Source organism: Esox lucius, chromosome 18 (assembly GCF_011004845.1).
Source record: "Esox lucius isolate fEsoLuc1 chromosome 18, fEsoLuc1.pri, whole genome shotgun sequence".
In the NCBI taxonomy this organism is placed as follows: domain Eukaryota; kingdom Metazoa; phylum Chordata; class Actinopteri; order Esociformes; family Esocidae; genus Esox; species Esox lucius.
This window is the reverse complement of record NC_047586.1, coordinates 10,814,677-10,828,267: the sequence shown is the minus strand read 5'-3', so window position 1 is coordinate 10,828,267 and position 13,591 is coordinate 10,814,677. Positions and strand designations below refer to the sequence as shown.

The window sequence follows — 13,591 nt, the reverse complement described above, 5'->3', positions numbered from 1 at the left end:
CCATGGGCAGTGAATCACACACATGACAGTGGTAAGGGATGCCACAGGACACGGAGAATGACACGGCTTCTAGACTAGGCCCTGCTAGGCCCGGTTTTGTTTTCAAAGTTATTTATCCGGATTTTGCTTACTGGATTGGAGTAACGGCACAGAAATAAAACAGACAGAAGGAATGAATCCTTGTCTTAAATTGCTGTTCCAGTAATTTCTATGCATTTAACCCTATAAAATAGCCAGAGCCTGGATACATAACATTAGTGGGGTCTAGGTGTTTGGGGGGTGGGGTCTAGGTGTTATTTGGGGGGTGGGGTCTAGGTTGGGGCCCCACCTTCAGGTCGTGCTGGCGGGTCTCCTCCAGGTCCTGCATTGCGCTGCAGTGGGCCTCCTGCAGACGGTGCTCCCTGCGCTGGTGCTCCAGCTGGAGCTCCTGCAGCTGCTGGCTCAGGTGCTCTCTCTCCTGGCTGAACTGGGCCTGGAGCTGCTGCAGGGAGCTCTGGGACTGGGACAGCTGCATCTCCAGGCTCTGCTTCAGCAATGAGATCTGACAACAGACAGGGGAAGGAGAGGGAATTTATTTATTATATGTGGAGAGAGAGAAGAGAGAGATGCTGAGAAAGGAGGGAAAAGGGCGAAAGAGGGAACATACAGAGAGACACGCAGAGATGGAATAGAGAGAGAGAAAGGGAATATATTGTAGAGTGATGAGAATAGGAAGAAACAGAACAGTTTAGATTAGATTGTCAGCTTGTCGGTTTGGGGAATCAAGCTAGAAATCTTTTTGCCCAGTGTTCTAACTGCTAGGCTACCAGTCACCCCTGTCAGCATGCATCATAGACACACCAATGGCCTACTTCGTTAACAACTAAAACATATTTAGCATATACAGTATAGTCCTCAAGCACTACAACATTTTTTGTAAAAGAGTGCAACATATGTAATTTGCCCTCATAAAGTGACCTTTATAGAGTAATGTCTTCTTCTTGCCACTCTACCATCGAGGGCAGATTTCTGGAGCGCTACATCTTATCAGGTGCACATTTTGACCGGACTAGGCCATACATGCCTTTAGCTGTCATTGCTGCCATTGGCCTCTTGATAGCCTCTCTGATCAGTCCCCAACTTGCCCTGTCACCCAGTTTGGAGGGATGTACTGATCTAGGCTGCGTCTTCGTGGTACCAAACACCTTCCTCATCTTAATAATCACATTGGCTCTGTTCCAAAAGATATTCTAGTCTTTCCACAACTTTGGCCATTGCTACTTCTGAAAGCTTCTTGATGCTCACGTTTGAGTGTTTATGTAGCTACCCTACAGAAAAAAACCTACAGAAACGTCTGAATCTATCCTGAAATCATGTGAATCAAGGCTATTCAGTAGGACGTGTAGAAAGAGGAGAATAAAGGAAGATCTGGATAGAGTGGGGAGCCATTATGTCAGGGTGACAGTGAAGCCACTGAGATGAAAGCTTTCAGTGGAAACCTCAGACAGCAGCAGAAAGATGACAGGCAGCCATTAATGGACTACCAACAAACTGATTTAACTGTTTTCTTTCTTCTAGCACTGACTGTGCTGATACTCACTGAAGAAGGTATGATGTACTCACTATTACTGAGCTGTATGGTAGTCCCACTCAGCTGTCTTAAGATGAATGTACTGGCTTTAAGTTGCCACTAAATCATTAAAAGATAGACCACTAAATCACAAAAATGAAAACAGCAATGTAATTTCTTACCTCTACATCTGGGGTACATCAATAATTTGCACGTCTCACAAGTGTTTATTTTGACTCGGACGTAAATCTGAACTGATACATTGTACATACTCAATAAAGTATGTTCCGACAAGGTCACTCTCATGGGTAAAGACCAAAGTTCTTCAAATGTACTGTGTATTGGGAAGGGCTGGACCAAATCAGCAGTTAAACCTAGTACTCAAACAGTTGACCCCAATTGTCCTGTTCATTAGGTTGAGTTAACGCAGTGGGCAAATAACTTCTCACACCTCAGTGTAAGTGGCCCTAGAGAGGAGAATCTGCAAAGTTATTAAAACGTAAAATATAACTGATCGTACTCCTCATTACCTTGCACATAAAATAAACAGAAGAAGCACCAAATGCTAAGCTCATTATTTCCCTCAGATTCCCTCTATTTACCACTGTGACCCACAAAATGGGCTGAACAAATTCCATGTATAAATAGTGCAAAAGTGTCAGAAATCCAAAAGGGGGCAAATATACTGTTGAGACCACAGCACGTGTGATCCACATGAAAGCTCAGTCACGCCACATTAATATTAGCCAGGCCCATTAGGAGTTCCAGCCCATTACGTCCTACTGATATCACTATGAATAATGAGACGGGGCGGGTGGAGAGTAGGACCGGAGGAGTGGGCGGGGGGAGAACCCCGGAGGTGACAGCTCCAGAAGTCACCCAGGCTCAGCTGCTGGCTGGTAGGGAGCGTCTCGAGCTGCGTTTTTCACAAGGAGAGCTGCATCCTCCCACCCATTCACAAACACACACACCCACACAAATACACCCACCGATCCACCCACCCACCCACGCACACACATACACCGACCCAGACACACCCACCCACACACATACACCCACACCCAGACAGCCACTGATCCACCCACATACATACACCCACACCCAGACAGCCACTGATCCACCCACCCACACACCCACACCCAGACAGCCACTGATAACCCCACATACATACACCCACACCCAGACAGCCACTGATCCACCCACATACACACACCCACACCCAGACAGCCACTGATCCACCCACCCACACACATACACCCAGACAGCCACTGATCCACACACACATACACCTACACCCAGACAGCCACTGATCCACCCACATACATACACCCACACCCAGACAGCCACTGATCCACACCCACCCACCCACCCACACCCAGACAGCCACTGATCCACCCACCCACACAGATCTGTGTAATGCATCCTTTCGAACAGCTAACTGTACGGAATGCCTAATGCCTTATCAATGTGTTGACAGGCCAGCGGAAATGTGTGGTGACGTGCTTGTGTGTTCGGCTCAGGGAGCCAAGCAACGCGGTGGTTCACCGGGGAACGTGAGGTGTCACTGGAGCGGCCTGACCGGGTCCAGTAGGGTTTGATGGCGATTCAGCCTTGGGGTGCAGAGCCACGGGGAGCCATTGACAGAAGACATTCACATCTCCCGTAGAATCAATGCCCACACCGCCTGGGAGTGAACAGGAGGCGACACATAGCGTCTGGAAGGCTGCCATGCTCACTCACGCCGGTGCCAGGCTCATTATGGGAGGAATCTCCCGCTGGGCAGAGGGTGGGACTGCTACCCAAATGGCAACCCTCGTCATCACTGACAAAAGCGCAACCGATTGTGAAGAATTAAATGATGCTTAATGCCTTTCGTTAAATCTGAGAAGAAACGGCATCAAGACGGACAACACTAAGATGTAGTTAAAATGCCAGAACGCAGAGAGCAGAGCAGGAGGTACGATGGATCACACAATACTCAGGGCGCCTGGAAATCGGTCCGGTCAGAATAAGAGAAACACAGTGTACACCCATGAAGGAGTCAGGACGAAGGAAACATCAGCATCAAGGGCGCCAAGAACCAGGGCCACAGCACAGAGAGAAGATGAACGTTCAGGGGAAAGCAGATTAAGGTAATGGGTGTTTCAGGCGTGTTGCCTGGGAACTGGGTGATGTTAGCTGCAGCATGGCAACCAGACACTGCGGTTCTACAACCACTCTGTTTGTATAGAGACAAGCAGGGAGAAGAGGAGTCAAACACACTTTGGTAGATTCTGACAGAAGACAGACTTCAAACTAAAGCAGTCGATGTAACACTGGTTAAACCTAGCCCACATAATGCACTGTATGCAGTCAGGTGAAAAATAAATAAACCAGGTGGAACAGACCCGACTGTAAGAGAACTAAACTTATAACACTACTGAAGTAATGCTGCTCCAGGAGAGGAACAGTATGGGGGGGGGGGAAATATATAGGAAAACATTCAAGAGTCAACAAAGCCAAAATAACAGCTCGAAGCGCTCCAAAAGGACAGAGTGTACGGGGGCTTAGGCCGGGGTAGCTCTTTACCAGAGGACAGTTGGAACACCATCAGGGGTTATCAGAACTAGTAGCCAGTCCAAATATGAACTGCACTGCCTCTGTAATGCACTGAGAGGACATGACACACATTTCCCCCCCAGAAAATGTGTTCAACCTAATTATTCTCAGTGAAATACACGGAATATTAATGCAATTAGAAAATGAAAGCGCTTTAAATGTTTTCTTTTAAAATTTTTCAAACTTCATTTTTTAAATTTCATTGGCCCATTCAATGCGGGGCTACTAGTGGCAGTTTGGGAATATTCTAAATTACGCTTTGAATAGATATCACACAGGGGGATTAAAATGACAACCTTCAACTCACTGTTCTCCCTTTACACACTCCAGCCTCTGCTGCTTTTAGTGAGCGACGGAGTTGCTGCCACTGCAAGTGAGAGGCAGCTAGCTGTCTTTCATTGTAACGGCTGCTTGGATTGGGCCAGGCCCTGAGCTCATCTGTCATACACGCATGGAGATTTGGGAGTGGCCAGTTGTTAACATTGTATGACACACGCTTCCAGATGGATGTCTCATGAAATGAGAGGGTAGGTGGTGAACATGAAAATCCCTCCATATTAAACCTACAGAGCAACTAGGGTGGTGTTTGGCACTGCCCCCCTGGCACTGCCCCCCGTGGTCCTGGACCACAGCTGGAGTGTCGGTGGGGGGAGGACTACAGCCGCGTGGGTCATGGTTCCCGCAGAGTTAGGGCGGACTGTACGGTTACCTGCTCCAGGAGGTCCTCCACCTTCCTCTGCCAGCTCTCCCGGGCGCAGCCCAGCTCCTGCTCCTTGTTCTGGGCCAGCTGGGCGAGGGCGGAGCGCTTGTCGTCCTCGTGTTCCTCTCTCAGCTCCTCGCGTAGCTTCTTACATTCCTGCCTAAGGACACACCACATGCACACAATTAGCATTACATGAAGAATACAGAAGATAAACATTATCCAGCAGTCCCCAAGCGAAACCTTACTGGAACAACGCAGTATAAGTGGCCAATCAGAGCTGTACGTTGACTAAGTAGCTTGCAGCACACGTTAAGATGAACAATGTTACATCATTCAAAGAAACACAGGAATACAACAACAATAATCTGAATAAGACAGAATCCTTATTTGTTCTCAGAGCATTGGAGAAGCCAAACCCCAGGTTGGACAGTAAAATATGTAGTAATGGTTGACAGTGGAGCCCTGGTAAATAAGTGATATAAAGCAGCATCCGCTTTTACAGTTCCAGTAGGTAAAACTACTCCAGCAATCATCAGACGTCATGTCAAATGAGCACATGCTTCTGTAAATATTTCATCTCTGAGAAATGCTTTACAGGAAGACCCTTTCACAGATGTCTTTTCTCATTGGGATGAACAATAACAGCACAGCCGAGCATATAGGGCATTTGCTAGGCTAAAAAGAAAAGACTAAAAGATAGATCTGTGTGCATATGTAATAAACCGAATCCCTCTGCACTTTTCTCCACAACAGACTCCACATGGCCATCATTGAGGTGGAGGGATTTCTGCTGAGGCAGCCCCCCCCCCACCCCTTCGGGTTCGCTACAGTAAAGATGTTAATGGCACACATAGGGTGTTAGAGGTTAACTGCTGTCCTGTAATTCAACGACATGTCCTGTAATTCTTGCTGGCCTGCGCAGCTCCTGGACAATTTAGATTAGAGTTGTCATTCTCAGCCCAAACCCGGGCAGTGCCTTAAATTCTTAGAGTTGAATCGGGCTGGGCCAAGCTTGCGACACGGTGTTTAAAAAAATAAATAACAATAAGTAATAATAGAAACTGGAGCTCTTTCCATTAGGGGCAGGAGGGCAGGCAGTTACTGCAGAGAAAGTATCCACGTGGTGTTGAAGATCCTGTTATTCAGTCATAGAAACGTTCACTCGGCAGAGTTTCAATGCTCATTTTCAGGTGACACAGGCGAACAAACCCTGGGCCTCGAAATAAATGGTTCTTCTGTTACGCTGCGTTATCGTCTGTTGACCAACCTCAGCTAATTGCTATATCAATTATTTATTAATGGAATACTCCCTTTGATGTTAAAAAAGAAATATATCTATTATATATAAAAGCATGAATGACGCAAACATTTCATTATGCATGCCATTCAGCAGTGTGGTCCAATCTGGTAATAAAGAAAACATGTAAAGTTACTACAGACTGACCCCACCATGCTCATGATCCTCATAGGATGAGTGAAATTATATAGTGATTGTATGTCTTCCCACTTAAACAAACACTCAACGATACAAGGCCATCCACTCAGTGGCTTGTGGACGGACGCCGCATATTAAACACATTGTAGCGTGCACTTAAGGGCTTTTTTCACCCGCTCAACATGTTTGCCGTTTTAAGATAGAGCTAGCTTCCAGAAGAAGTGTAGAGCACTCGAATGTAGAGGTTTGTTTGGAGCCTTGGTTCCATCGCGACGTACTTGGATAGCTCACAGAAAAGCAGCAGACAAATATCGGCCTGGATCTCTGGAGGTGATGGCAATAAAGTATTGTGCATATTATGCGAATCAGCAGGTGTCGTCACCGGCTTACAGTACTAATTGTTCTCTAGTCTTTAGGAAGAATAAAAACAACCCTAAATAATATGATAATAAATCCACAAGTCTGTTTTAATAAAACAAATTGAACAGGCTTATTACAGGACAGGTCACGAGGAGCATAGCAGTAATTAGAAATAGAGTCCACATCTTGAGAGCGGAGCAGATAAGACATCTGTAAAATCCATCAATAACCTGTACAATGCCCCCAGGTGCCATGCTAATCTCTCCCACCTCACCGTCACAGCCGTATTCGTCTCAGTGTTTCACGGCACTAAGAGAACCTTTTACCAAGAGTGCGGACTGCGTGTTAATTGTCATTTAGCAGAGATTAGTGTGGTTAAGCGGGGGCCGCCTGTAGTGCTTGTTAAAGTGGAGTGTCAGGGTGAGCGGGGGTTCTGACGCATCACACCAGCGACCGGGGTTTAAGAAGCACGTGTTGATCCAAATCTCATCAGACAAAAAGAAGGCTTCGTATTCATATTGATACTCCAGCCCCAAAACCCCCAATCTGGGTAATTACCTCAGAGGGCACACAGCACCTGGTGAGAGGAAAAGAGGAGGGAGTGGAGAGAGGGGAGGATAAAGGAGGAAGCAAAGAGAGTGGAGGAGTCATAACGTCAGGGTGACACTGAATCAGCCACTGAGATCAGGGTGTTCAGTCCAATCCTCAGACAGCAGCAGAGAGATGACAGGCAGCCATTAATGGACTCAACCAACAAACTGATTTAACCGTTTTCTTTCTTTTAGCACTTTATTCTTGCTGACGGTTACCTAATGTTGTATAATGTACTTACTATTATGGGGCTGTGTGGTTGTCCCTTTTAGTCACCTTAAGACAAATTAAATAACTGCAAGCTGCTGTCGACTAACCAAGTTGCTCTGGATAAGAGTGCTTGATAAATTACTATAATGCAAAACAACAATATAATTTCTTAACCCCACATCTGGGACACAAACATAACCATAACTACACCTCTCAAATCAAATCTCTCTCTCTCTTTAGAAGTATTGTAGGGCCTCTAGGTTAACATCTCTCTCTTCTTGAATAAATATTTCAGTTTTATATTTTTTTAATAAATTAACACATGGCTATCACTGTTCTCTTACATTTTCAATGCTACAAACAGTCATTTTTGTTATAATCTGTAAAATGTTACATTTAATTACAAAAACACTGGAGACAGGTAGCCTATCTTATTGCAATACCTAAAAAAAGAGAGAATTATAGTTTTCTTTCAGTCTTTGAGGGATCATAACTAGGTAGCTAGTAATAGGATTGTTCTCTCTCCCTCTCCATGGTAATTAGTTTTTGTCTCAAACGGGGGGGAAATTATTTCGGTAGATTGCATGATTGTACATCCATCTGATGTTTGAAGACAATTTGCAAAGGTGGATAAGAAATGTTCACGACCTGATGCTGTCCGACATTTCTAACTTCGCCAGCATGTTCCTTAGAACTCTCCTGTTAGTTGCATGCAGTTTTACAATGTTATGTAATTTATTTTGGGATTTATGATCATTTCAAACTATATGTTGTAGGTAGCACAGAGGCCCTATCAGATGGACCAAAAATACAGATAATTTTTATCCCATCTGTTGTGGGAATTGATTAACTTTTTATAGGAAATGAATAGATACAATCCATATTCATTACAAACAACTGTCGATATTTGTTATATTATGAAATAACTAAATTTAGGAAAATAGGGCATCTTGGAGACCATAACCCTAACACTGTTTTACAAAATTAACTAAAACTATGTCTAAACTGTGTTCTCTCTAAATTAGGTATAATGTTTGGTGTATAATTTGTTATTACACAAGGTAAAGTGTGAATGAAAGTCACCTTTTTAGTTTTTTTGTCCAATAATCATCCGTTTACATCCCAATAGGGCCTCTTTGAGACCTCTCTAAATTCCTACCCTAACTCGATTTCACAAAATGATCTAAAACAATATCTTAACTCTATTTTTCCAGCTGTATATTGATAGAGGATTTAGAACATGCTATGACATAGCATGAGAAGTGTAAATGTAAACAACATAATTTTAATGTTCTCAGAAAATCATACCTTTACAACCCAATAGGGCCTCTAGGAGACCTCTCTTAACCCACACCATAAATGTCCCTAAAGGCACAAAGCAGACAATGCAGCAAAAACAACAATAGGTAACATTTCCAACCTGGTAACCTATTTACTAGACACTTGTATCTACATGATATTACAGTATGAGTCAATATTACTGAGGAATTTTGATGTTATTGATCCAGCAAATTACCCTTGAAATTGTTCAATTCATTCATATTGAACAACCCCTGACCTCTGTGAAAAATATGAAAGCTTAAAATATGAAAAATATGAGTTTTGGATATGTCAACAGTGGGCTATGTCTGAAGAAATGGGTGAAGTGGCTAAGCTAAAATGTCATTAAATAGTTATCAAGATGTACACTCACCTAAAGGATTATTAGGAACACCGGTTCAATTTCTCATTAATAAAATTATCTAATCAACCAATCACATGGCAGTTGCTTCAATGCATTTAGGGGTGTGGTCCTGGTCAAGACAATCTCCTGAACTCCATACTGAATGTCAGAATGAGAAAGGTGATTTAAGCAATTTTGAGCGAGGCATGGTTGTTGGTGCCAGACGGGCCGCTCTGAGTATTTCACAATCTGCTCAGTTACTGGGATTTTCACGCACAACCATTTCTAGGGTTTACAAAGAATGGTGTGAAAAGGGAAAAACATCCAGTATGCGGCAGTCCTGTGGGCAAAAATGCCTTGTTGATGCTAGAGGTCAGAGGAGAATGGGCCGACTGATTCAAGCTGATAAAGGAGCAACTTTGACTGAAATAACCACTTGTTACAACCGAGGTATGCAGCAAAGCATTTGTGAAGCCACAACACGCACAACCTTGAGGCGGATGGGCTACAACAGCAGAAGAACCCACCGGGTACCACTCATCTCCACTACAAATAGGAAACTGAGGCTACAATTTGCACGAGCTCACCAAAATTGGACAGTTGAAGACTGGAAGAGTGTTGCCTGGTCTGATGAGTCTCGATTTCTGTTGAGACATTCAGATGGCAGAGTCAGAATTTGGCGTAAACAGAATGAGAACATGGATCCATCATGCCTTGTTACCACTGTGCAGGCTGGTGGTGGTGGTGGTGTAATGGTGTGGGGGATGTTTTCTTGGCACACTCTAGGCCCCTTAGTGCCAATTGGGCATCGTTTAAATGCCACGGCCTACCTGAGCATTGTTTCTGACCATGTCCATCCCTTTATGACCACCATGTACCCATCCTCTGATGGCTACTTCCAGCAGGATAATGAACCATGTCACAAAGCTCAAATCATTTCAAATTGGTTTCTTGAACATGACAATGAGTTCACTGTACTGAAATGGCCCCCACAGTCACCAGATCTCAACCCAATAGAGCATCTTTGGGATGTGGTAGAACGGGAGCTTCGTGCCCTGGATGTGCATCCCACAAATCTCCATCAACTGCAAGATGCTATCCTATCAATATGGGCCAACATTTCTAAAGAATGCTTTCAGCACCTTGAATCAATGCCACGTAGAATTAAGGCAGTTAAGGCGAAAGGGGGTCAAACACAGTTTTAGTATGGTGTTCCTAATAATCCTTTAGGTGAGTGTATATACAATGTTGACTAGCTGAGACTGCACTCAACATGCAACCATACCAAAATAACAATAGGTAACAGTTTGGAACTTTTACATTGTCAACTACACAGATGTATCTATAGGTTGTAACAAGATGAGACAATTTTACAGTGGAATATTTCAGTTATTGATCTTGCAATTTACCCTTTTAAATGCACAATTCATCCTTATGGAACGACCCCTGACCTCTGTGTAAAATATGAAAGCTTGGGAGTTAAAACTATTGCTTAGAATATGTCACCTGGAAACTAGTCTTGAAGGAGTTGCTGAAGTAGCTTACCTGTATCTTTATCTAAGGCCAAGATATGGCCAAAAATCTATAAAACTGTCAAAATCTCCATACAATTTTGACTGTTTGTGACTGCACTAAACAACTCAACCATACCAAAATAACAATAGGTATTGTCTCTTCCTGTGTGTGTCTGTCCCTCTCCCTGTGTGTCTCTGTCTCTCTCCCTGTGTGTCTCTGTCTCTCTTCCTGTGTGTCTCTGTCTCTCTTCCTGTGTGTGTGTGTGTCTCTCTTCTTGTATGTGTGTGTCTGTCTCTCCCTCTGTGTGTTTCTCCCTCTGTGTGTTTCTCCCTCTGACACACACAGATGGAGAGACACACCCATATCTACACCTCTCAAATTAAATCTCCCTGTCCCTCGCTCCCTGTGTGTCTCTCTCTCCCTCTGTGTGTGTGTGAGTGTGTGTCTCTCTCTCTCTCCCTGTGTGTGTGTGAGTGTGTGTCTCTCTCTCTCTCCCTGTGTGTGTGTGAGTGTGTGTCTCTCTCTCTCCCTGTGTGTGTGTGAGTGTGTGTCTCTCTCTCTCCCTGTGTGTGTGTGTGTGTGTGTGTGTGTGTGTGTGTGTGTGTGTGTGTGTGTGTGTCTCTCTCTCTCCCTGTGTGTGTGTGTGTGTGTGTCTCTCTCTCTCCCAGTGTGTGTGTGTGTGTCTCTCTCTCTCCCAGTGTGTCTTTCTCTCTCTCCCCCAGTGTGTGTGTGTGTGTGTGTGTGTCTCTCTCTCTCTCCCCCAGTGTGTGTGTGTGTGTCTCTCTCTCTCCCCCAGTGTGTGTGTGGGTGTCTCTCTCTCCCAGTGTGTGTGTGTGTGTGTGTGTGTGTGTGTCTCTCTCTCTCCCAGTGTGTGTGTGTGTGTGTGTGTCTCTCTCTCCCAGTGTGTGTGTGTCTCTCTCTCCCAGTGTGTGTGTGTGTGTCTCTCTCTCTCCCAGTGTGTCTTTCTCTCTCTCCCCCAGAGTGTGTGTGTGTGTGTTTCTCTCTCTCTCCCCCAGTGTGTGTGTGTGTGTCTCTCTCTCTCCCCCAGTGTGTGTGTGGATGTCTCTCTCTCCCAGTGTGTGTGTGTGTGTCTCTCTCTCTCCCAGTGTGTGTGTGTGTGTGTCTCTCTCTCTCCCCGTGTGTGCGTGTGTCTCTCTCTCCCAGTGTGTGTGTGTGTGTCTCTCTCTCTCTCCCAGTGTGTGTGTGTGTCTCTCTCTCTCCCAGTGTGTGTGTGTGTCTCTCTCTCTCCCAGTGTGTGTGTGTGTGTCTCTCTCCCAGTGTGTGTGTGTCTCTCTCTCTCCCAGTGTGTGTGTCTCTCTCTCCCAGTGTGTGTGTGTGTGTGTGTGTGTGTCTCTCTCTCCCAGTGTGTGTGTGTGTGTGTGTGTGTGTGTGTGTGTGTGTCTCTCTCTCCCAGTGTGTGTGTGTGTCTGTCTCTCTCTCCCAGTGTGTGTGTGTCTGTCTCTCTCTCCCAGTGTGTGTCTCTCTCTCCCAGTGTGTCTCTCTCTCCCAGTGTGTGTGCGTCTCTCTCCCAGTGTGTGTGCGTGTGTGTGTCTCCCTGTGTGTGTCTGTCTCTCTCTGTGTCTTAGTGTCTGTAATTGTGGATCATAGGGGACCATTTCCATAACACAAAGCCAAAGCAGTAGTTTAATCATTCTCGGTCTGTGCCATTCCACTGTGTGCTCGTGTGTGTACTCTGCAGGTGTGCACTACAGCGTGCTGGACAACACAGACACACACCTCCTGCGGTTTAGGTACTTAAAAGGCTGTGAGAGGCAGTGTGGTGTGGTGGTACCTGTCTGAATTGTTCAGCTTGCTAATGATGTTCATGTTGAAGCCCACCATTACGTAAGGTAAACAGAGACAGGGGGCTTTACTGTGAGCATGGGACTCTGGTATTTCTCCGCTACTGCATCTCCCTAAACATCAGCAGACCAGCTCCCCGTGAAGAGATGTGTCTGACAGGCCGTCACAGGACATGAAAGAGAGGCGCTCCGTTGCACCTCCTCCTACTGAGAATGGTCTAGAACAAAGAAGACAGGAGGATAAAAGGGCAAGAGCACTCCCTTCCCCTCTCTCCGCTTTCATCTTGAGTGGCCTGTTGGCTCGAGTTATACACGGCTAAGAGAAGAGATGAGGGCAAGGCCACAGGCTATCTCAACAACCAGGAGGGGTGAACTTGAGGTCAATGGCCCAGATAGTAACTAGAGCAACAATGAAGAAACAACCATCAAACAAACTTATTCAGAGATTGTCTTGAGCTTCACAGAAACCCCAACGTCCAATCAAAACCAACTGAGAACGTTTCCTGAGCTTCACAGAAACCCCAACGTCCAATCAAAACCAACTGAGAACGTGTCCTGAGCTTCACAGAAACCCCAATGTCCAATCAGAACTCACTGGGATTGCATCCTGAGCTTCACTGAAACCCCAACGTCCAATCAGAACCCACTGAGATTGTGTTGCACAATGCTGTGCCAGAGTAGAAGAACAAGAGGTCTTTAGTTTGATTTTAATTACTCACTTACTAAAAACACTCAAATGCTGTCATAACTACAATGTGTGAAATTCATAACGTTCAGCAAACGCAACATATTAATTACAATTCATAGCGACAAAATGAAAAGAAGCTGAAAGGGAATGTAATTTTGAAATAAGAACAGAGAGGAGAGTAAATGAAACCCAATTACATGAAGAGGACAGAAGAAAACTTTGAGGGTGTTATTGCAGAACACCATGTGCAGCGGAGCCTTCCTGTTAATCATGAATCCTTAATGCTATATTTACACATTAATTGACCCCAGCAAGGGAGACCGACACTAATTTGACTGTGTCTGATGGGCTGAGATGAACTTCCTTCTCTCCAGTCTCACATATATAAGAGGCAGTACTGTTCACACCATTATTCACATGTCCCTGAGGTGACACCGAATTTCAAATAGCCCTTTATTGTGACACCAAAACTCTTTT

General features: G+C 45.0%; 1 protein-coding gene across 6 annotated transcripts in view; it reads right to left on the bottom strand.

The window, feature by feature from the left end:
- Nucleotides 1-13,591, bottom strand: part of fam184a (family with sequence similarity 184 member A) — a 90,082-nt gene that overhangs the window by 20,466 nt on the left and 56,025 nt on the right. For all 6 annotated transcript variants that reach the window (XM_010883014.4, XM_034287860.1, XM_010883017.5 and 3 more), the window contains exons 10-11: nt 4,857-5,007; nt 329-541 (exon numbers count right to left, since the gene is read on the bottom strand). In XM_010883014.4, the coding sequence (XP_010881316.1) occupies nt 329-541; nt 4,857-5,007 (364 nt within the window). The remainder of the gene's footprint in view (nt 1-328; nt 542-4,856; nt 5,008-13,591) is intronic.